The sequence below is a fragment of the Scyliorhinus canicula genome, chromosome 10 (assembly GCF_902713615.1).
Source record: "Scyliorhinus canicula chromosome 10, sScyCan1.1, whole genome shotgun sequence".
In the NCBI taxonomy this organism is placed as follows: domain Eukaryota; kingdom Metazoa; phylum Chordata; class Chondrichthyes; order Carcharhiniformes; family Scyliorhinidae; genus Scyliorhinus; species Scyliorhinus canicula.
The window spans coordinates 126,129,643-126,155,673 of record NC_052155.1 but is presented as its reverse complement, the minus strand read 5'-3'; the positions used below and the strand labels follow the sequence as shown (position 1 = coordinate 126,155,673).

Sequence of the window (26,031 nt, the reverse complement as noted above, 5' to 3'; positions counted from 1 at the left end):
CATGTGGTACTTAAGCAGCAATCATAGAATCCCTACATAACAGGAGGCGGCCATTTGGCCCATTGAGTCTGCACTCTGAAAGAGCACCCTACCTCGGCCCACTTCCCCATCTATCCCCAAGAAACCCACCTAAACTTCTGCACACTAAGGGGTATTTTTTCATTTAAAAAAAAAATATTTTTTTTCTTAATTTAGAATGCCCAATTCATTTTTTTCTAATGAAGGGGCAATTTAGCATGGCCAATTTGCCTACCCTACACATCTTTGGGTTGTGGGAGTGAGACTCAAGCAGACATGGGGAGAATGTGCAAACTCCACATGGACAGTGACTCGGAGCGAACACCCCTGATCCTCAGAGCTGTGAGGCAGCAGTGCTAACCACTGCGCCACCGTGCCGCCCACTAAGGGCCAATTTAGCATGGCCCTCCTCTGGACTGTGGGAGGAAATCGGAGCACCCGGAGGACACCCACGCAGACACTGAGAGAATGTGCAAACTCTACACAATTACCCAAGGCCGGAAATGAACCTGGGTCCCTGGTGCTATGAGGCAGTAGTGCTAATCACTGTGCCACCATGCTGCCCTCCTGCAATAACTATGCCCAACAAGAGAGAAAAACCTACTTGACCTCACCCGTACCAATCTGTCTGCTGCAGATGCATCTGTCTATGACAGTATTGGTAGGACTGACCACAGCACAGCCCTGGTAGAGACAAAGTACCATCTTTGCATTGAGGATACCTCATCTTGTGTTGTATGTCACTGCCACCGTGTTAAATGGGATAGATTTCGAACAGATCTAGCACCTCAAGACTAGGCATCCATGAGGCATTGTGGGCCATCAGCAGCAGCAGAATTTTACTTAACCACAATCCATAACCTCATGGGCTGGCATATGCCCACATTGCCATTACCTGCAAGCCAAGGGATCAACCTTGCTTCAATTAAGTGGGCAGGTGGAGATGCTATGAGCAGCCCCAAGCATACCGAAAAATGGAACAAAAAAAGATGTTAACCTGATGAACCTGCAACTCAGGACTACCTGTGTGCCAAACAAGAGTAAACACCATGCGAGAAGCAGAGCTAAGCAAATCCACAACCAAAGAATCAGATTCAAGCTTTGCAGTCCTGCCACATCCAGTCGCATCAAATTCAAGAAAAGTCCCACAAACAGAACAAGAGCCTCTATATAGTCTACCTGACCATGGCCTTCAACACAGAAAACCATGAAGGGCGGTGGAAAGTGTTGCACAAATATGGTTGCCCTGAAAAGATGATTTGGATCATCTGCACATTTCAAGATGGTCAGTGTACCATATCAGATGCCTTTCCTGTCTCCAACAGCACGAATAAAGGCTGCGTAATCATTCCAGTTATGCTTCTACTTTTAAGCCATTCTCACATATGCACTAAAACATCTTGGCATCGAAGTAAATATTCAGTTCAGGACAGACAGCAACTTCTTCAATCTGCAAAGGCCTCACTTATAGGTCACAGAACAGCTAAATGAACTCCAGTTTGCCAATGCTGTGCTTTTGTAGCACACACTCCAGAAGACAACCTACTTGTTCTCTGCTTTGCCCAAGCCTCAGAACAGTAGAGCTCCACAATAAATCTGCAAGAGATGGAGATCTTGTACCAAGCTGCTCTTGATCAAAGATTTCAAGACACCAAACATAAAATACACCCCTCAGCACAGTTCATAAATTCTGCTATCTTGAGAGTATCCTACCAACAATGAAATTGTCCATCACTTGACAAAAGCTAGCTCAGTATTTGGCACGCTCACCCACAGCATTTGGAGACAACATGGAGCTTGATTCAAAATAAAGATCACAGTCCATCAGTCAATGGTTGTCAGATCATTCCCTATGGCTATGAGGTGCAGTTAACCTACCAGCATCACATAAAGCAATTGGATTCATCCCACCTCCATTGCTTCAGATCAACCTGCGACAGAGTGGCAGGACAAAATCTCAAACAAAGTTCTTGCAAGGTGCTGCATACCAGATATTGACAGCATATTCACCAGAGCTCAGTTTCACTGGGTTGGCTATGTGGTTCGCATAGAGAATTCATACTTACCAAAGGTGGTATTCTACAGCCAGCTGAGCACAGGAACCCACACCACAGGATGTCCCACACTCAAATACAAAGTATTTTGAAAACCAATCTTAGAAGCTGTAAGTTGGACACTACAACATGGGGGGAACCTAGAAAGATCCAAGTGGACAAGTATCGAGAACAGTCAGCTCCCTAAAGGACAAGCAAACACATCTTCATTCAACCCTCTGAGTTCTCACATATGAGACGACACAAACCAGGGTGGTGCACAATTGGTCTCCTTGCTGAAGTCAATTCATCAAAGCGACTGGAGAATCTGTAATATGTGTCGCACTTACAATCAGTTGCTGAAACATTGAGAGTTCAAACCTCTTGAAAAATTATTTAGTTTGCAGTTGTTATGATTGCAAAGAAACTGAAAAATTGTGTTTCTTGAAGATGGTAACAAAAGAAAAAAAGTAAGAAATCAGAAATAAAAATGTAAAATTTCAATGAAACAAAAATGGAGTCATTTTTTCAGTAATATTAAAACTCTTTAGAAAGTTGACATCATTGTGAAACTATGATTTTCTTCAAACACATGTACATTTTGGCAAATGGCTCCAAAAACTATTTTTCCTAGTGATGTAATTCATTCACTAATAAGTACATTACAAAGAGGAAATGTACTTATCAAAGCTTTTTATCATTTTAGGCCTTTAAACATAATTTAGGAGACTCTATAATCCTCCTTCACTGCGCCTGCTATTTTGGATTTATGCCAACATGGAGATGCAGCAGCTGTGTGCTTTCTCACCCACCATCCTGATCCTTGTTCCACCACTGTTCTGTGGATGCACAGTCTGGGTCAATCACAACAGACTCATTATCAAAACTGAGATGCAAGTTTTATTTACATTGGTTTGTTTCATGACTGTCTGAATTCCAACAAAACGGCAATAGAAAACATAATGAACAATGACAAGTAACAAGCTTCTCGAGTTTCCTGCACCAAATCGAGCAATTACAACTTTAAACATTCATGGTAACATTCTGAATCCAAAAGAAAAAGCGTGCAATAAGATTTCCACAATGCTTTACCAGAGGAATAAAGTCATTTAAAATCAGAAAATTCTTAACATATGTTTCTCTCATTTTGCCTCCAAGACTGTCAGAAGGTCGAGGAAAATTCTAATTTCCATGGGTTAAGACCAGCTTTTAAAACTTCTTCCCTTCCCCGACACACTTTTGCCAACCGGTCACCTTTGCGGCCCACACTGGCCACCCTTCGTGATCCATGCCACATTCGCTTACCTTTAATGCAAAAGTGGAGCCTGCTTGGTCCTCACGTTCTCACTCCACTCAGGTTCACAGGAGGTGATAGCAATGTACATATCAGTTGCAGACTTCAGCCAGTTCCTTTGTGCTGTCTTCATTTTTGTGAGACGGGAAAATCCAAACTCGCACATGTACGTGATTGTGAAGGGCAGTAGCAACAAAATGCTAATTTAACTCAGCACTGGATACGCCTGGGAGGTACTACACCAGAATGCTGACAGCCTCATGGGCTGTTGGTGTGCTTTTAATGTGCGATCACAGGTCAGGTACAGCAGCTTAGTCTTTTCATTTGGAGACATGTGTAAGTTAATAACTGACTCTGGGGTCTCAAACTCAAAACTCACTGCTTAGAGTTAGTGGACTGGTCAGTATTTAAAAATTCTGCGACCAGCCTGAACGAGTACGCCACTACAGTAACTGACTTCATTACTAAGTGTGTAGAAGACTGTGTGCCAAAGAAACAAATCCGCGTGTTTCCCAACCGGAAACCCTGGATGAACAGGGATATCCACTGCTTGCTGAAGTCTAGGTCTGAGACGTTCAAGTCAGGCGACCCAGACCTATACAGGAAAGCCAGATATGATCTAAGGAGACCAATCAAAGTTGCCAAAAGACAGTACCGGACCAAGCTCGAGTCCCACATGGACCGCCACCAACTATGACAAGGTCTGCAAGATATAACGGGCTACAAGATGAAGGCATGTAAAATCAACGGCTCCAACGCACCCCTCCCTGTTGAGCTCAACACATTCTATGCATGCTTTGAACAAGAGGTCAGCGAGAGCAAGCCCTTCACCCCAGAAGCCTCGGATGAACTTCTATCTGAGATCACCGTTGCAGACGTTAGAGCAGCCTTCTTGAAGGTCAACCCTCGGAAAGCCACTGGCCCGGATGGGGTACCCAGATGGGCACTCAGGTCTTGCACGGATCAGCTGGCAGGGGTATTTGCAGACATCTTCAACCTCTCTTTACAACAATCTGAGGTCCCTATCTGCTTCAAGAAGATGACCATCATCCCTGTACCAAATAAAAGCCAAGCAGTGTGCCTTAATGAGTATCGTCCATTGTCATGGCACGAATCAACTCCAGCCTCCCGATTGCCATGATCCACTACAGTTCGCCGACCGCTGCAACAGGTCCACAGCAGATGCCATCTCCATGACCCTGCACTCTACCCTGGAACACCAAGATAACAAAGACACCTATGTCAGACTCCTATTTATCGACTACAGCTCAGCCTTCAACACCATCATTCCGACGAAACTCATCTCCAAACTCCGTGGCCTTGGCCTAGGCCCCCTCCCTCTGCAACTGGATCCTGAACTTTCTAACCCACAGGCCACAATCAGGAAGGATAGGAAACAACACCTCCTCCACAATCATCCTCAACTCCGGTGACCCACAAGGCTGTGTCCTCAGCCACCTACTATACTCCTTGTACACCTATGACTGTGCCAAATTCTCCTCCAACTCGATTTTCAAATTTGCTCATGACACCACAATAGTGGGTCAGATTTCAAACAATGATGAGATAGAGTACAGGAATGAGATAGAGAATCTGGTGAACTGGTGCGACAACAATAATCTCTTCCTCAATGTCAACAAAACAAAGGACATTGTCATTGACTTCAGGAAGCGTAGTGGAGAACATGCCCCTGTCTACAGCAATTGGAACGAAGTACAAAGGCTCGAGAGCTTCAAGTTTTTAGGTGTCCAGATCACCAACAACCTGTCCTGGTCCCCCCATGCCGACACTATAGTGAAGAAAGCTCACCAACGACTCTACTTTCTCAGAAGACTAAGGAAATTTGGCATGTCAGCTTGGTATGGAGCCTGCTCTGCCCAAGACCGCAGGAAATTACAAAAGATTGTAAATGTAGCCCAATCCATCATGCAAACCAGCCTACCATCCATCGACTCTGTCTACAATTCCCGCTGCCTCGGAAAGGTAGCCAGCATAATTAAGGACCCCACGCACCCCGGACATACTCTCTTCCATCTTCTTCCGTCAGGAAAAGATACCAAAGTTTCAGGTCACGTACCAACCGACTCAAGAACAGCTTCGTCCCTACTACCATCAGATTTTGAATGGACCTACCTCATATTAAGTTGATCTTTTCTATACACCTTGCTATAACTATAACATTATATTCTGTAGTCCCTCCTTCCTTCCCTATGTATGATATGTATTGTTTGTACAGCATGCAAGAAACAATACTTTTCATTGTATACTAATACATGTGACAATAAATCAAATCAAAATCAGATCAAAAATAATTTTTCATCCACGACTTCTCTTTCAAAATCTAAAACTTCTCTCATTTGCCAGTATTTCCCTGCATATAACATACACGGGCTTTGCATTCTTATTTGCATTGGCACAAATGAAAAAATATCTCAAGAAATCATCTTTATACTGTTTTGTTCCTTATTAAGTTTCTTCTCTGTAGGCGGTTAACCAAGTTTCTTCTTTGTAGGCTAACTGAGACCAGAGGCCCTGGAGCTCTGTACAGAGCTAACACTAGCACTACTCTGTCCTGCCATGGATTCTCCTGGAGATTCAGATGTGAGAACCTGGTCAGTAGATACACTGCCTATTTTTGTCTCTGGCTGTCTCTTCCTTGTAACAAAATGATCCATCTTCACAGTCCTGCCTTGCTTGCCGGCAGCTAGAAAATGGAAGTAGCTCTCTTCCATGATTTGGCGGCAAAAGCATGTACAGAGTGTTTGACATCAAATGTACGTGCAGGGCCCGTGATCTGTTCACTGCTGCTGCTTATGATGGAAAGACTGCACACATCCTCATTTCATTCTCATTTAAAAGCCTGTAGAGGCCGCCATTCTCACTTTAAGTGACGGTGCTCCTTCCATGATTGGGACCACTGGAGGAATGTCATGACCAACTGTTCAGTGACCCTCCTGACACTCGCCCGCAACCCACACTTTGAAAAACCATACTTAGACTACAGCATTGTCATAAGCAGAGACAATAGAAGTATTCATAATAATCTACCAAATGCCATTGCAAGTAGGAATGGTGCCAAAGGATAGGAAGCAATAGAGAACTCAAAATCTTGGTGGTGGATGTTATTTGAAATTATATACAGATTCCCAAGTCTTCTTTATGGAACTTTCTAATACGACTTCTGATAACTCAACAGAAAGCATACATTGCATTCATACCCTTGACAGCACGCCCAACTTTCGATTTGGATTACTACAGCCTGCAGGGCTCACTGAATTCAACAATTTCATACCTTAATCTCTGCTCCCATTTTGTTTCCTTTCCCTTTGCAAGTTTCTGTTTTACTCTGGTTTTTCCTTTGAACATCAGCTGTTCACCATTCTGTCATTCACACCTTTTTCAAATGTACGTGCAGGGTGCATGATCTGTTCAAAGACGTGCAGGTTAGGTGGATTGGCCATGATAAATTGCCCTTAGTGACCAAAAGGGTTAGGAGGGGTTATTGGATTACGGGGATAGGGTGGAAGTGAGGGCTTAAGTGGGTCGGTGCAGAATGGCCTCCTTCTGCATTGTATGTTCTATGTTCTATCCAGACACATCTTTTGTTTCTTCACTTGTTTCAGTATCCCTCCTGTTGGCCTGCACCATCAACTCTTTTGTCGTTTAAACTGTCCTGTCTTCCACCCCATCAGAGACCTTCACTTTTTGTTCTCTTTACACCCACCCTTCATTTGCTTAAAACCTACATCATTTGTAACATTTTCCCAAATCTGATGAAAGGTCATCAGCGCCTGAAACATGAACTCCATGGATGATGTTTGATATACTGAGTATTTCCAGCATTGTCCATTCTTATTCAAAGGAACAAAAACCATCTTTATGCAACCTGTCCTTATATTTGAACCCTATTAAGTCCTGGATGAATCCGTACTCCAAGTTAATATACATTTTCTGCAGAGTAGTGACCAGAGCGAACATAGTATTCCAGTGGTGGTCTGAGCAAAGCTTTGTATGAATTAAGCTCCTTCTTTCTCGTTTGATCCATCCCTCCAATGCACAGCACGTAGTCCACTTGTATGCCCTCATACATTCAAGGCCCAATCATGTTCATTTGATTAGCTTCCACAAAACAGTTTTGTTCTCTTCTGCTCTCAAAATGGCATGTATATTTATGGAACATTCATAGAGGTGAATCTATCTTTTTCATAATAGCAGTCTGTTACGGTCAGAGATGAGAGAGAAACAAATCCTTGCTCCTTTCCTTCACTGTCCATAATCCCTGTGTGTTTGAGACAAGGTATGCGTGTTTCACAACCCTCAAGTAAGTGTTTAATTTTGAATATCAGCTGCAGTTTTTCATGGGTTAAATTAAAGATGATCATTTATTCATCCCTCATTCACACACACTCAGTCGAGAAAGATACTGTTCAAAGATAGTGCACTTTTAACAATTACAAACAAGTTCATAAGTCACATGTTTGGCTCGTCTGACAAAGCAGCAATCGTTACAGGGTTGTCAAAGGCATTTTCACTCCAAAAGGGTCCAGGTGGCTTCACAGCTGGAGTGATATATCAGCATTGTTGGTGATTCCCTCAAAGAGATGGATATTTCAGCAGGTGACAATTTGGCTACTTTTAGTTTTCTTACCATGGGGTCAGGATCCTACCATGGTAAGACTTGAAAAAGACACTGCAGTCTCCAGGTTTTAACGACATATATATTACTGCCTTGTTCCACTGCTGGTTTGCAGCCGGTGTTAGTATCTACAGATGAGCTTCTCCCTGGTTCTTGGGATAATAGTTCCTTTGCTGGGTCAAATTCGTGGAATTCCCTCCCAAACTGCACTGTGGGTGTACACCACATGGATTGCAGCAATTCAAGGTAGTGGCTCACCGCCACCTTCTCGAAGGCAATTAGGGATGGCCAACAAAACTGCTGGCCTAACCAATGGCGCCCACATCCCATTAAATAATTTTTTTTTTTTTAAATTTGTTACGTGAAAAGTTTGTGCCCACCCAAAATGGTTTGAAGCTAAAAGTCCCTGCTATGCAATGGAGGGTGGATAGGGTGGGACTGCAGAGAGAGAGGAGGGGGAGAGAGCAGTGGTGTCTGTTCAAACCCACTTATGATAAACTGGCTTCTGCATCTTAATTTTGTTGAGCATCACGTTTGGAGCCAAGGACTCTCAAGGTCTATAGATTTTGAGTTTCGGATGAGTCCACAAACAATAGGTGTAAATTCCACAGATGGGTTTTGTCTTAGTATATCCATGAAAGGAGGTGGTCCCCACCCATGGTTATTCAATCAGGCATTATCCAGAGACTTGGGGAAGAAGTTGCAAAAGTCACCTGACCATCAGTAGCCATTTTAGCAACCTGTTAATATTCATTAAAAAAAAGGTTCCTGAAGATGCCAAACCAATTACAGCCTTTGTTTTAAACTTATGGATACGACATGCCTCCAGTGAACGCAACAAGTGATGCCAGATTAGTTCCTTCACAAGTTCTCCGAATATCTATTTTAATGTAATCTACTAACCAGACAAGTTTATCAGCATATTTTGGAGGCATGAGGGGGGAAATAAAAGACAAATCAAGAGCAAACAACTCTAGCCACCGTTTCCAAATAGTAATAGAACATAGAACATAGAACAGTACAGCACAGAACAGGCCCTTCGGCCCTCAATGTTGTGCCGAGCAATGATCACCCTACTCAAACCCACGTATCCACCCTATACCCCTAACCCAACAACCCCCCCTTAACCTTACTTTTTAGGACACTACGGGCCATTTAGCATGGCCAATCCACCTAACCCGCACATCTTTGGACTGTGGGAGGAAACCGGAGCACCCGGAGGAAACCCACGCACACACGGGGAAGACGTGCAGACTCCACACAGACAGTGACCCAGCCGGGAATCGAACCTGGGACCCTGGAGCTGTGAAGCATTGACGCTAACCACCATGCTACCCTGCTGCCCCATGGTATCAAGAATGTAATAGGTACTAAATCACATCATATTCAAATGTGATTACATCAAGATATTCTTTAGCACAATATTTTGAAAGAGCAAGTAAACTGGACATATTTTATATAACAATAATCGCTTATTGCCACAAGTAGGCTTCAATGAAGTTACTGTGAAAAGACCCCAGTCGCCACATTCCGGCACCTGTTCGGGGAGGCTGATATGGGAATTGAACCCGCGCTGCTGGCATTGTTCTGCATTACAAGCCAGCGGTTTAGCCCACTGTGCTAATATAACTAAAAATGGCCATGTTCTTTTCTTAATATTCAATCTGTTGGAACTTGCCTTATTTTAAAGAATTGACTGCTACAAATACCATATATACATATAGATATATATACATAAATAAATAGACAATTGAGATGCAACATTGTATTATGCAACTATGAACTACGGAAAATAATGTACTTACTGTGTTCTTGGAGGGCTCCCAGCCACTATCTACTTTTCCCACATCCTGCATATCTTGTAGTTGACGAAGCTGACATAAGGTGTGGTGTCGCAGGGCTTCATGGAGAGGTGTATCTCCATCTTTATCCTGGATGTCCAATTTTGCACCAGCACGAACCAGTAGCTTAAAAAAGATTAGAGTTCAAGTGATTATAGCCTTTCCTCATGATGGACAGCTTGTTTTCAAATGGATGAATATTAGTTCTGATAATCAAAACTCATTGATTTTTTAAACCCAGCTTTTAGTCATATTATAATTGAATTAACAAATTGCTGCAAGGTATAAAGCAGTCAGACAAGTAAAAATTCCCTAGAAATTGTATTGCAGCTGACCTGTGTGGCAGATTATAGTGCAATGACACGGTTAGAGCCAGGAAAGCAGCAGCAGCAGGGCACACTGGGCCTCTTAACTTGTCTTTTGTTTTTCAAAATACTGATCATTTCCCTCAACAGTCACTTTCCATTAACTCTCCATCTCTCACATTTTAGATGGATAATTTTACATTTATTTAGATCATCTTACCCGAACAATTTGAGTGTGTTGGCGTTCAACAGCGAGATGCAATGCAGTTTGTTGGTTTACGTTCTGGATATCCAGGTTAGCACTGCCCTAAGATACAAATGCATCAAATATTTAAACGTTTGTGGCGTTTCAGCCAATTCCCTGATATCCAATTGTCCCATTCATATTTACATATTTTGAGTTGTTATTGATGTAGCAAAAGTAAATAATTATTTGGTGATAATCCCAATTTTCTAATTTATACTAAAGTAACCAAATGTTACTCTTATTTCTTGAATATATGTTTAACGTTTTACAGATCATGGAATATTGTAAGCTTCTAATGCAACATCCATCTGATGTTTTTTATTGATCACTACATGTGCAGCAGTAAATTTTCAATAAACTTTTCTAATCACTAGATCTATAAATAACCAAGACATTATGGTAACCTTAGAAATCACCAGCCAACAAAACAGAGGAATGTGATTTGCAACAATTGCCAGGTTTTTAACGCTAAAGAGCACTGCTAGAACAACCAGCACTTTTTCTGAACAGGAAGGGGTACCAATCAATGGGTGGCTGGTATGTAACCATCCTCTATGAATTACATATGATGCCATGGTAGCTGTCAGAATTTGTTCATTCAGAGTCACTCCACATCCTCACACATTTTGACCAAGAGCAGCATGTACAAGGATGGCTAGTAGGGTACAGGTGCTACCCATGACTGTCATGATTGATGACAGCCACAAGTCCTAATTGGAAAGTAATAATGGCCATTGGAGCATCAAGGTAGAAATAGAGAAAGCCACTTGCTTTGATGAATAGTGGGGGCAATTTTAACCTGCCCCCCTCAAATGGACCACACTGTCCCCTTATTTCCTGCCCATCTGTACAGTAATACTGGGGCGACTGATTCAGATACCTGGATAAAATTCAATTCCTCCACATCAACCACATCAAGTCTTATCAAAGTTATCTACTGCATTCTGCAAAATCTGTTATTGCAAAAGGAAAAAGACACGAAACAAGCAGCAGTAAAGAGGCCATTATTGGTAGAACAGTCCTGAGAACAAGAGGACTCAAGAGAAACGAAAGAGAAAATGCTGGAAAATCTCAGCAGGTCTGGCAGCATCTGTAGGGAGAGAAAAGAGCTAACGTTTCAAGTTCAATGACTCTTTGTCAAAGTTGACTCAGCTTTGACAAAGAGTCATCGGACTCGAAACGTTAGCTCTTTTCTCTCCCGACAGATGCTGCCAGACCTGCTGAGATTTTCCAGCATTTTCTCTTTCATTTCAGATTCCAGCATCTGCAGTAATTTGCTTTTATTAGGACTCCAGAGAAGCTGCTGCAAGGTCAACACAGCAAGCAGCATCACAGACCAATATTTCTGCAAAAAGATCTAAACTAACCCTTTCACCTGACTCGTGCAGTAACAATCCGTCAACAACTCATCTTCAGCCCCACATTTCAAGAAGCTCCCCCAGACTCTAACTACCATTTGCACAAACACCATCTGCCACTGAACAGATGAACCTGCACCAGGCTTGATAATTTGTAATATTTTCCACAGATTAACATTTCACCCTACCCTGATGCCATAAGGCTCTCAACTGTTTTCTAATCTACTGCTTCAATAACTTTCGGAATCTACAGGTAATACATTTGCCCTCATTAAGTTGTTGTGGCCTTTCCCACAAATTCTAAGGCAAGTTCATACCTGATGCACAAGTAATTCTGCCACTTCAACGTGATTGTTAAGTGCTGCTAAATGCAGAGCAGTATATCCATCATCCTTTTTCTCATCCACAATCCACGGCCGTGGGAGTTTGGAAAGCAGCACACGCATGGCACTGAAGTAAAAAAGAAAATCAAATGAAGTGTAAAATTCCAGTCGTCCTTTTTCTCCTTGCATTCTATTGCCATAAAATCTCAATGTATTTTCAACCACTTGCCATTTTCCAATTTGTGAAAAAGCCAAAACTCAGCAAGCCCAAGTGAGGACATCAATAAAGAATTGTATTCAACTTCAGTCACTTGATAATTCAATAAAGAATTAGATTCAACTTCAGTCGCTTGATAATTCAATGAGTTTATCCATTGAGCAGTATACAGATGAGGAAAATTCTAGATTTCCAGTACGCACTGAATTAGCTGATCTAAGCAGTTCGCGAGCTACAATCGGCATCAGAACTCATGGATCTTTCAGCCAAAGTTGTTGAAGGATAGAATACTTTACCATGGAGAACAACTGGTGCAGAGACCACTGCATATTTTGAAGGAAAAGAGGATAGACATTTGAAGTAGACAAATGTACTGGCCTCCAGGAGGAAAACAAAAAAGTGGGAGGCAGCTGGAACAAAGAATTGACACAGGTAGTCAAATGCCTCCTTTAGGGCTGTCAACTCCTATGGTTCTATAAACTTGCCTAGGATGTGCATGTCAGTGTTATAAGAACAAATTTTGGCTCATCTGTGACACCTTTCTGTTGTGTTCTCTATTTTGCTTTACCTGGATGGCTCAGATGCGTAGTGTTGAATAAACACAAAGCTTTGTTAACAAATAAAACAATAAATTTATTACACTACTAACTAAGATTCATTCACATTCCTCAAGCAGAAGGTTTTTCTATGAAACTATGAAGACTTTCTCAAGTACAACTGCTCTCTCTCTCATGCCTCACTATCTTATCCAGCTCTCTCTTAACTTGTAACTTCCAGAATCCCCAGTCACATTATATATATATATATATATATATATATATATGACTGTTCGGTGGTTCACTCTAGTGGTAAGAAGCATTATCATTAACTTGTTAACTCTTTACATACCAGTTAATATACATATCATTACACTTTCTATGACTGCACAGTCTGCTATCACACACAGTCCAAGTGGAAAAATAGACGGTGACAGAGAAAAAGTGACCAAAGTAAAAACAAGAGAAAATTCACTTTCCAGATACTGCAGAACCTAACAACATATATATATATAAATCTGGTTACTCATTTGCATTTCTTACTTAATCAGAATTACTTAAACACATCCTTCCCGAAAAAGACAAAATTCTCTAATGTGCCATCTACAGCATGGGACCAACGCTGAGTTGGTCGGTCATCTGTCACAGAAATGGACTTAACAAAAATTTGTTAAGTTTATCATTTTCATAGAATCATTACTATTTTACAAAATATGCAAAGGGATGAAAATAACACAAAAACTTAATCAATAGATAGGCGGCACGGTGGCTAGCACAGCTACCTCACAACTCCAGAGTCCCGGGTTCAATTCCGGCCTCAGGTGACTGTGTGTGTGTGTGTGTGGAGTCCGCACTATTTCCCCCCCCCCCCCTCAAATCATTGTACAAAATACAGCTATTTAAACTAATGACTAATTGAAAATGCAGTATGAATACATTTCTGAAAGGTCGTTACTTGCCAATTTTCAATACTGTTTCGCTTAATTCATTAGTCATAAATAAATCTGAACTGTAGCTCGATTTATTCAGTTTAAATTAAATACTTTGCTTTTTTTCAGGATTTTAGTACACACACCTCTGGATCAGTAACTATTATAACTTGATTTAAAATTTATGCAATGCGCTCTACAGACAAGTTCATTCATGCCGGCATATTTTTGCTCCATGCTTCAAGCGTTGGTTTCTCAATAGTACTATTCGCAATTTCAGTTAGCAGTCCTTTGGATTTCATTAGCTTAGAAAGCTAACTTTCAGCTCTTGTTTGAAAAAAAAAGACTTCCACCTCCAAAATAAAATGTGAGTTATGCAATTACAGATTAAAATGTATTCAAAGTAAGGAATGGAAAATATAGTTTGCATTACAAAGAAGCAAATCCAAAGTTTGAAAAGCAAACTAAAAAGGAGTCAGAACAACCTAAAAGGACAATATAGGCAGAGAAAATGATTTTCGATAGGTTTATTAGGGTGATGGAATTTTATAAACTTATAAATGGGCAACTGGGTTTTTTGTTATATTGGCATTTCATCATCACACGATAGAAACTAGAAATTTGCAAATCTGTCTGACCTGCTGTTACTTATGTTAAGTATAGTTCAAAATTATTATTTAGCTCTTCACATATTTTCAAATGTTACAGAATTTGGGAATGCACACATACTTTATGTTAACACAATAATATATTTTAAACTTTATTTTACGGATGCTGAATAATTCTCATTTGTTCTTGTTTCTGCTAGAATGATGGCAATAACAACAGATCGGTCACCCTGAAGGCTGAGCCCACCCCCAACAGAGTGCTGAGCAGTGCCCAGGTTCCCTGAGAGTGAAGTGTGATTTCCGGTGACGGGGATGTGTTGACCAGACGCACGAATGGTGGCTCTCCTCCTGGAAACTTGAATTTTGGCACTTTAAACCCAAATTATCCCACTAAAGCAGGGAGAAAAACCTCTCACCCTCCTTCAACACTAGCAGGACAAGACATGCCAAGCAGCAGCTCCAGGGGCCCAAAAGACAGCAACAGTAGCAAAAGCCTGGACAGAAGGACTGATGTAATGGCCAAGATCCTGGCCAAACCTGAACGGGAAGGACCACCAGACCACAGGCAAGGTTTCTTCCCCTCACCCCCAAAAAATGAATGAATGGAGGGAGTTCCTAAAGCAGGAACTTCAGGAACTCATAGAAGCCATTAAGCTAGAGATGATGGCGAAGGTTGAAGTGGTGGAGGCACTGGTCACCCTGCAGGTGGCACTGAAAAATGCAGAAAGGCGGCTGGAGACTCAGGAAGCGATGATCAGGAAGCTGGAGAAGGCCTCGACTGACCAGAGCAACCGGATCGCCGTACGAAGGACGGAAATGGCAAGGTTGGTGGTGACGCAAGGGACACTAAAGGGGAAGGTCCAGGATCAAAAAAACTGGTTGTACCGGCAGAACCTATGCATAGTGGGCCTACTGGAGGGAACCGAGGGCAGAAACCCTACGGAATACATAGCCAGGCAGGAACCCTACAGATGTTAGGCAAACTGATGGGAAGGGAAATCTTCCAGAAACCTTCAGAAGTAGACAGAGGTCACAGGTCACTCCAGCCAAAGCACAAGGCCAGGGAACAGACAGTTCATTATCGCAAAGCTGCACCGGTACCAAGACCAGGAAAGGATCTTAAATTGGGCGAGGCACACCAGGTCCTGCAACTGGAAGGGTCACTCGATCCAGGTGTTTCAGGACATCAGGACGGATCCGACCGAGCGCTGGGCAAAATTTAACAAAGCCTAGGAGGCCCTTTATAAAAACAATGTGCAGTTTGGAATGCTGTACCCAGCCAAGCTCTGTATCACCGCACCGGCGGAGGCAGATGACTTTGTCCACAAACATGGGCTGGGAAGAAACAACGTAATAAGCACTGAACCAGATACCCCATGCCGGTTGTGGGAGAAGATAGGAGACGGGGCATGGAAGCACCATTCGAACTGGGAGAGGCCATTGAGAGTATCAACTCCATGCAGGCAGGGATGGCTCCAGGGCCAGATGGATTCCCGGAGGACCTTTACAACAAATTTGTGACAGCATTGGCTCCACACATGCAGAAGATATTTGCAGACTTGTTGGTAAAGGGCTCCCTGCCACAACACTAGCACAAGTCTCAATATTACTGATACCCAAAAAGGACAAAGGCCCGACTGAGTGCAGGTCCTACAGGCCCATCTTCCTGCTCAATGTAGACGCAAAAATCCTGGCAAAAACCCCTGGCTAAGCGGCTGGGGAGCTGCATACCAGAGGTGGTTGCGGAGGACCAGACAGGCTTTGTCAAGGGCAGGCAACTAATATTGAACATCAGGCGCTTGCTGAACGTGACAATGGCCCCATCCAGGGAGAGAACACCAGAGTGAACATTTCCCTGGATGCTGAAAAGGCCTTCGACAGAGTTGAGTGAAAGCACCTCATGGAGGTACTGGGGCGGTTTGGGCATGGGCCAGGGTTCATCTCTTGGGTGAAACTACTGTGCAGTGCTCCCATGACCACCAAATTCCACTACCTTGGAATCCAAATAGTCCACGACTGGACACGGATCCACAAATGGAACCTGATGAGTCTGCAGCGATGGGTCCCACTCCCACAAGCGGGGAGAGTGTAGATAATCAAAATGAAGTACTGCCCAAGTTCCTCTTCATATTCCTCATGATCTACACCCACATGGCCTTCTTCAGCACAGAAGACAAACTAATCATTGCGTTTGTGTGTGCGTGTTTGCGGCGGGGGGGGGGGACACGACTACCTGAGGATCAAAAAAAAATCATACAAAGGAGAAGAAATACGCGAGGCTGGCCCTCCCAAACCCTGCAGTTCTACCACTGAGCGGCCACAGCAGAGAGTAAGGGGATAAGTGAAGGAACCGGGAGCAGAATGGGTGAGGAGCGAGGTGAATTCCTGCATTGGGACATCTCTCCGACCCCTAATCACGATCGCACCCCCACTGTTCTGACCAAGTACTCAAGAGGCCCAGTGGTAGTAGCCACGCTCTGAATGTGCTACCAGATAAGACAGCACTTTGGTCTAACTGAAAAGTCCACTATGGCTCCCATCTGTACCAACCACAGGTTCACGCCTGCAACAATGGACGTCACCGTCAAAAGTTGGAGACAGGATGAGGGGACACTGATGGTTCGAGACATGTACACAGACGACAGAATAGCAAACCTCAAGGAATGCACAGAGGTTCCAGCTTCTAAAAAGAAACAAAATGAGACATATAAAAAAGGATTGTCCAAAAGGATTGTTCATGAAATTCAGAAGGCAGGCTGTTTGGGTGCTCAAAACACTCATGCAATGAGGCACTTCGCTTGACCAGGGTTGTATGGGATGTAGTTGAATTTTGTAGGATATGCCATTGATGACTCGTCCGAGAAGCCACAGCCATCAAACAAACCAGTCCCATTGACACCTGCTTCAAACAAACCAGTCCCATTGATACCTGCTTCAATGATTGGTGGACTGTGTTGAACCTTTGCTCAAACTCAAATCAAGGTATAAATATCTCTCAACTTTCATGGATTTGTCATCTCCATTCCTAGAGGCTTTCCATTAGAAAGGTTGTAATTGAGGGGTTGATCCAAATCTTTATTAAGTATGAGTTGCCAAGAAAAGTTTAATCTGGCCAGGTCAGATTTCATGTCTCATGTTATCCAGGAAATCCTATGTAACCTAGGAGTCAAGTAGCTTAAATTGTCTGCTTATTATCCACAGTCCCAGTGTGGTCTGGAAAGATTTAACCAAACACTAAAGACCATGATCCAAGCCTATTGCCTTGGGTATCCCCAGAATTGGGGATAAAGATATATCATTTTTATTATTTGCACCAAATGAGTCAACTAGTTATTGTCCCTTTGAGCTAGTCCATGGAAATGAAGTAGAGGACCCCTTAAACTAATTAAGGGAAGATTTCTGATGCAAGGAGAGGAAATTACCATCTTTAGATTAGGTGTTCAAGTTCCAAGACAGACTTTTAAAAATGCGGGTAGTTCCAGCAAGTGATGAAGAACCGAGTGAATAGAACAGCAGAGACCCATATTTTAAACTTGGGAGGAAGGTACTAGTTTTGCTCTCTTTGCCTGGCGAACCACCGCAGGTTAGGTTTAGTGGACTTTATTATATTCTAAAAAACTATGCAATCAGTTCCCTAGATAACAGGAAACATCAATGTGAATAAGTGTGTACCAAGTGGCAAGGGATGGAGATGACGAAAGAGATAAATCTGATGATCTGGAGGATGCGTCAGAGACCATGTGTTCTCAAATCAAGGCCCCCCTGATAAAATTAGCAAATGCAGAGGTGTTGAAGAGCTTAGATAAACTCGTACACTATCTTCCTGAGAAACAGAAGGAGGACAAAGCAGTGTTGTTAAAAGAATGAGTCAGTGTAAATCAAATCAGATTGGTCTGTCTGTTCAGGAAGTTAATGTAGGGGATGCTATGCCCATTAAACAGAACCTTTATAAACTCAATCCTGGTAAACTGGCTCAAATCAGGAAGGAAATTTAATTTATGTTAGACAAAGATATCATTCAACCAAATCAAAGTTCTCCAGTCATGCTGGTACAAAATGCAATGGTTCTGATTATGGAAAACTTAATGCAGTAACTAAGATTAATTCCTATCAACCCCACAACTTGAGGATTATATTCAGAGAGTTTGGGACCCAGCCATTGCTATAAGATGAATTTACTTAAAGGTTATTGGCAGGTTCCTTTGACAGATCAGGCCAAGGAGATCTCTGGTTTTGCAACCGCAGGTGACCTGTTCCAATGTTAAGCCAAGTCTTTGGTCTAAAGAATTCACCATCTATATTTCAGACGTTCACTAACATGATTGCCAATCACAAAGGATTAAGCAAACGTGTTGTGTATACTGCTGACCTATTGGTGTACAGTGGCACTTGGGAAGATCATATTAAACATTTAAGAGCTTTGTTTGGCAGGCTAAAAAAGGCTGATCTCGTGATATACTTTGTGAAGAGTGATTTTGCCAAAGTCACTTATCTGGGACATGTTATAGATCAGGAGTGAATGTTGTTAAGGGAAGCTAAAGTCCAGGCAATAATATACTTTCCTATCCCCAAGATGTAAAAGCAAATACTACAATTTCTCAGAATGTTTAAGTTCTTTTGGACGTTTGTTCCTAACCTCACTACAGTAGTTACTCCATTGACACATTTATTGTGGAAAAATGTGAAAATCAACTGGACAGAGGTCTGTCAGATAGCCTTTGAGGGGTGATCGGCTGTATTAGTAAATGGGCCCAGGTTGGCTGCACCAAATTTCAATAGGTAATTCAAAGAGACGACTGACGCTAGTAAGCTGGGGGTAGGAGCGATATTACTCAAAGAACAATTGGTCACTTTCTCCAGACTACTTAAGTACCAAAGAAGTCCTCAACAACTGAGAAGAGGAGAGTGGCCCAGTGGCACAGTGGTTAGCACTGGTGCCAAGGACCCCAGGTCTGATCCCAGCCCCGAGTCACCGTCCGTGTGGAGTTTACACATTCTCCCAGTGTCTGGGTGGGTCTCACCGCACAACCCAAAGATGTGCAGGGTAGATGGATTGGCCACACTAAATTGCCCCTTAATTGGAATTTTGTTTTAAAAATGAGAATAAGGTTTTTGAGTCTTGCATTGGCTTTCCAAAGGTTTGAGGTATATGCTACTAACAATAAATGGGAAATAGTAATTTATACTGACCATACCTTTGAGGTTTTTAAGAGGAAATTCTGATAAAAAAAACGTCAGATTCTTCCACTGGAATTTAATGCTACAACCATTTATCCTAAAGATTATACATGTTACAGGAAAAAGTAATGTGATTGCTAATTCTCTGTCTGGAGTTTGCATTCACTGATTCTAAAGAACATGAAAGGATGATGAAACTATGTTATAGAAGTATGATAAAAGGATTTTGTCTCGAGATACAGTGTATACCTAGTTGACTTTGAAAATCCCAAGGATTGCCTGCAAGCAACAGCCTTGACCAAGTTTCCCAGACTGAATCAACTGTGTTGTGGTAAAGTGCATCACTGTAAATACACAAGGGTTAATGTAAATACATGTAGACTAGCTAGACACTAGAGGGAGCACCAGAGACATCACACACACACACTGAACCAATAGATCAGTTAGATAGGACACGACCAATGGGCATTCACGATACACACAGAGGTGACACGACCACAGGAGGGCATTACACCAACCCATATATAAAGGACACCACACACATGATCTGCCTCTTTCCAGTGGAGACAGTCAGTGAGTAGAGACACAGGGTTGATTTGCTATCACTCCCACCTCATGGATTGTAGCAGTCTGGTTAGTCAGTCTGAGTAGCTATAGTAGGATTAACAGTAGCGTCAAACCCAAGTTATAGAAGTGTATATAGTTTAATAAACGTGTTGAAGTTATCTCCACTTCTGATCCTTCCTTTGTCAAGTGCACCACAAGGAAGCCGCTTATGCTACACCTAGAGCATAACAAGACATGGTACCACAGGAGTGACTGTTTCAATCCATATAGTTACAACTCAGCAAGCAGTGACAACCAGCAACTAGCAGCAGACAATGCAAGTCTGCCATGCTCAAGCAAACAGCACAACAATGACGGTCCACCCACATTGTTTGCGCCACCAGATGAAGACTCTGACAATTTACCCAACCCAAGTGAACAGCAAGCAGCTACTGAGGCTCTACCCACGGTATGTGAGACGAGTGACAACAGCATCTCACTTCCCATGCCAGATGTGCAAAGTGACAGACCTCAGCTAGTGTGCACAGAGACGATCACTATGACACCACTGGTGACTCCGGTGACACCACGATGCTTCCAACCTCACTCGCTCGAGCCTCTCCACAAGCAAATGCATTCCTGAATGTTTTGACTCCAGATGGGAAGCAACCAAATGCCAACGCTGATTCGAGTAAGCTGGACTTGACTCCAGACAGGGAGTGCCGCAACCTCAGTGACGGCATGCTCAAGGTGACAGCAGATGCCACAACACACACTGACATGAGTAACTGTGCGACGGACTCGTATTATCCACAGAGTGTGGTCCTTGAGTGCAGCGAACACAACATCACGACATCTGAATACCACATCAAAGACAACGACACGACGCGTACCAACGACAAAGACTACACCAATGGAACTACGACTGGTACGACATGGTACAACTCTGCCCATGAGGGACACTGTTACTGCTCAGCTCACACATACCATGGCTGGAAGATGCATCTTCCCAATTCACGTGTGCTGCACTACCAACAGGCAACCTGGCTTTCAGGACAGATGCCATCCAACATCCGTATCACAAGCATCGGAAGAGAAAAAGACTCCAAATCAGACAACAAAGTGATTTGACCACTTCTTGGTTCCTTATGCACAGGGACACTGATGGCGTTCACAAGGACATGCCACCGTCAAACTAACCAACCAAACAAGAATGACATTCAACCATGATAATGGGTTTTGGACTCACACATATGATTTAGACTTATTGTTTAATCACTGTTCTCATAACTTGTACATAGCATCACTTATCTACCTGTTCTTGTTCAATTTTCTTAGTGTACAGAAAATATGCAACATATAAAAAAGGGGGGGATGTGGTGATGTGCATCACTAAATACTCAAGGGGTTAATGTAAATACTTGTAGACTAGCTAGACACTAAAGGCATCACACACATTCAACCAATAGATCAGTTATATAGGACATGACCAATGGGCATTCACGATACACACAGAGCTGACACGACCACAGGAGGGCATTACACCAACTCATATATAAAGGACACCACACACATGATCTGCCTCTTTCCAGTGGAGACAGTCAGTGAGTAGAGACACAGGGATGACTTGATATCACTCCCACCACGTGGATTGTAGTAGTCTGGTTAGTCAGTCTGAGTAGCTATAGTAGGATTAGCAGTAGCGTCAAACCCAAGTTATAGAAGTGTATATAGTTTAATAAATGTGTTGAAGTTATCTCCACGTCTGATCCTTCCTTTGTCAAGTGCACCACAAGGAAGCCGCTTATGCTACACCTAGAGCACCTTTTAACCAAGAACATGAAAACAAAGTGGACTTTGATAGTCATGAGGAAAGAGCAACAAAACCACTTCTATGTCATTTGAAAGGAAGAATACTTCACATTTCAGCTGTTACACGTATTTCATTGATACATTTGATACTTTGTGATGCTGCCTCGATGGACTATTTATTGGACAATGGAATAACATGGGAGGAGAATATTACTTCTATCAGATGTACAGAAAAAGTCTCACAACACCAGGTTAAAGTCCAACAGGTTTATTTGAAATCACAAGCTTTCGGAGCTCTGCTCCTTCGTCAGGTGAAGTGGAGGCAGGTCCACAAACACAGCAGAGAGAGGAGAGGCACAATTGCAAGATAATTACAGATTAGAATGTGAAGAATGGTTGGAATGGAAGTCTTTACAGGAACAGACTGTGTGAGGGAGTGAGTGATAATCACAGGTAATCGAGGTGTGAATTATCTCAAGCCAGGACAGTTCGTCGGATTCTGCAAAGCCGACAGTATGGTGGGGGTTACATGTAATGTGACATGAACCAGAGATCCCGGCTGAGGCCGTCCTCATGTGTGTGAAACCTGGCAACCAGTTTCTCCTCGGCAATTTTGTTTCGCCATGTGTAATGAAAACCGTCTTGGAGAATGTTGGCCTGAGGATCGAAGGCTGAATGACCTTGACTGCTGAAGTGTTCCCCGCCTGGAAGAGAACACTCCTGCCTGGCGATTGTTGTGCGGTGTCCATTCATCCGTTGCTGTTGCGTCTGCCTGATTTTGTCGATGTACCACGTTTCATGACACCCTTTCCTGCAGCCTATGAGGTAGACAACGCTGACAGAGTTGCAAGAGTATGTACCGTGTACCTGGTGGGTGGCGTACTCACGTGTGATGGTAGTTTCCATGTTGATGATCCGGCATGTCTTGCAGAGGCTGGTGTGACAGGGTTGTACGGTGGCGTGGTCGCTGTTCTCCTGAAGATAGGTAGTGTGCTGCGAATAATGCTCTGTTTGAGGTTAGGTGGTTGTTTGAAGGCAAGTAGTGGAGGCGTGGGGATGGCCTTGGCGAGATGTTCGGCGTTATCGATGACATGTTGAAGGCTCCGAAGAAGATGTTGTAGTCTCTCTGCACTGGTGAAGTACTGGACGACGGAGGGTACTCTGTCGGTTGGGTCCTATGGTTGTCTTAGGAAGTCAATGCGGTTTTTCACTGTGGCGCATCGGAACTGTCGATCGATGAGTCGAGGGCCATATCCCATTCTTACGAGGATGTCTTTCAGCATCTGTAGGTGTCTGTCATTTTCTTCCTTGTCCAAGCAGATCCTGTGTATATGGAGGGCTTGACCATAGGGGATGGCTTCTTCAATGTGTTAGGGTGGAAGCTGGAGAAGTGTAGCATCGTGAGGTTATCCGTGGGCTTGCGGTAGAGTGAAGTGCTATGGTGTCCGTCCTTGATAGAGATGCTTGTCCAAGAATGCAACCGATTCTGGAGAGTAGTTCACGGTGAGTCTGATGATGGGATGGAACTTGTTGATGTCATCATGTAGTAGTTTCAGTGATTCTTCGCCGTGAATCCAAAGGAAGAAAATGTTGTTGATGTATCTAGTGTATAGCATCGGTTGAAGGTCCCATGCGGCGAAGAGGTCTTGCTTGACCTTGTGCATGAAGATGTTGGCATATTGAGGTGCGAACTTGGTCCCCATGGCTGTTCCGGGGGTCTGGATGAAGAACTGTTTGTTGAAGGTGAAGACGTTGTGGTCCAGAAAAAGCGGATGAGTTGTAAGACTGATCTGGAGATTGGCAGTTGTCAGGGTTAAATACTGAAGCTATTACAGCAACACTGTCATCGTGGGGATACTGGTGTAGAGTGCCGAGATGTCCATTGTGACGAGGAGTGCTCCTGGTTCAACTGATCCATGTAGTAAGTTAATTGTACATTAGCTGCTCAATATTATACAGAATGTTATACGTTGTTATTTTTTGCCTAATATCTATGAAAACTCATTATAATTGTGATGAGTTTTCATTTTCTTGGGGGAGGCAACACAATGAGGTTCAAGATCATTATGACTGCCTTAAATTCAGTGTAAACGAAGAGGTTCATGTGACTTATTCTGCATTCTGCCCGACAGTGAGCGTGGGTAGTTGACTGTTACAGATCAAAGAAAGATTCAAATTGTTTTACTGAGACAAAGGTGAAAACTGCAATGACTATAATCTCTGAGTGTACCATGACTAGACCCTGAGTCTCCCCAAGTCCCAGAAAGGTGTTAAGGTAGGGCTGTAAACAGTGTACTGTAAACTTTCCATTATTTCTAAGATGAATGGGAATTGGGATCAAGAGTAATTAATTAGTGTTCCTGCTTAGCTAATGTGCTTCTTGTTGTCATGGGGCGAAAGATAGAGGAAACTATTTTGAAATCAAGTTCCCAATAACACCATATCACAGACAGACATTTTGGCTTATGTGAGGTAGAGGACAAGGGTTAGAAGGAGCCAGGTCTGCACCCTAAGCAGAGAAAACGCTGACACTCGGATTGAATGACTGTGTTCATGACAATTTAAAGGAGGCTGGAAGATTCATCTAGCTTGGAGCTAGAGAAAGGAATCTGCAGCATAACACTCACAGTGAAAGCAGTTCTTGGATTAGATGTTATCTGGTTCGGAAAATAAAAGGGAAGCAAGGTATTGGAAATGGAGAATAGTTTGTGCCTGGTTCTTGGAGAATGACGTGTCCATTTTAGGGACACTATATATAACTGTAAAGGGAGATTTCCCGATGTGCCAAAGTTAAAGAGGAATCTCTTTACTGTTGTTTAAAGAGTATGTTGTCTACGACCTGAATTAGTCAATTTTCTTTTTAGTCATTTGTTAGTCATATCTTAGGAGGTGGGATACACTGCACTAAGCATAGGCGGAAGTGTCCAAGTGGTGAAAATGAATATTCTGCTGAGGTTCTTGTTTATCAGCCTCCCCTGATCTTTATACCAACGGCCTTTTTTCGGAAAGTGGACACGATCATCTCAGACTTTGTATGGGCAGGGAAGGTGCCGAGGATGGGGAGGACCCTGCTACAGAGGCAGAGGCAGCAGGGGGGTTGGTATTGCCGAACTTGCTTCATTATTATTGGGCGATGAATGTGGACAATGTGCGGCGGTGGTGGGAAGGAGAAGGGATAGAGTGGGTTAGGGTGGAGGAGGAATCTTGTAAGTGGTCCAGTTTGAGGGCTATGGTGACGTCAGCATTGCCAATGGCTCGGAGTAGGTATTCAAGGAACCCAGTGGTGCAGTCTATGGTGAAGATATGGAATCAGCTGAGGAGGCATTTTAGGATGGAAGGGATGTCAGTGCTAACGCCGCTGTGCGAGAATCATGGGTTTGAGCCAGGGGGAGGTGGATAGTGTATATAGGAGGTAGAGGGAAGTGGAACTGGTCAAGGTGAGGGATATGTATTTGGAGGAAGAGTTCGCCAGTCTGGAGGAGCTAAGGGAAAGGGTAGAGCTGCCGAGGGATAGTGAGTTCAGGTATATGCAGGTTAGGGGCTTTGCACTAAAGATCTGGAGGGGGTTCCTTACGTTTCCGGGATACATCCTGCTGCAGCAACTGCTGCTTCCGGATGTGGAAGGGGAGGGAAAAATTGGGGATATATATAAATGGCTAGGGGAGCAGGGAAGTGAGCGGGTGGCGAAGATGAAGAAGAAATGGAAAGCGGAGTTGGGAATGGAGATCAATTGGGGAGTACGGAGTGAGGCACTGCGAAGGGTAAACGGGACCTCCTCTTGTGCAAGGATGAGCCTGATACAGTTTAAGGTGCTGCACAGGGTGCCTATGACTCGGGCGAGAATGAGTGGGTTCTTTCAGGGGATAGCAGATGAGTGTGAGGTGTGGGCGGAGGCCAGTGAATCACGCGTGCATGTTTTGGGGTTGCGAAAAATTGGGAAGATTCTGGGCGGGAGTGTTTGCGGTCTTAGGAAGGATAGGGGAGGAGGAGGTGGATCTGGACTCTTTGGGGTTTCAGAGAAGCCGGAGCTCATGGATAGGAGGAAGGCCGATGTCGTGGCCTTCGCCTCTCTGATTGCACGCCGACGAATTTTGCTGGAGTGGCAGTCAGCATCGCCATCGGGGGTAGCAGCATGGTTGGGTGACCTGTA

The 26,031-nt window shown here is 43.3% G+C and overlaps 1 protein-coding gene across 1 annotated transcript in view; it reads right to left on the bottom strand.

Annotated features, from left to right (window-relative positions):
* Window positions 1-26,031, bottom strand: part of mib1 (MIB E3 ubiquitin protein ligase 1) — a 176,066-nt gene that overhangs the window by 28,325 nt on the left and 121,710 nt on the right. Inside the window, 3 exon segments of the mRNA XM_038809723.1 lie at window positions 9,787-9,948; window positions 10,348-10,434; window positions 12,050-12,182. Of these exon segments, the coding sequence (XP_038665651.1) occupies window positions 9,787-9,948; window positions 10,348-10,434; window positions 12,050-12,182 (382 nt within the window).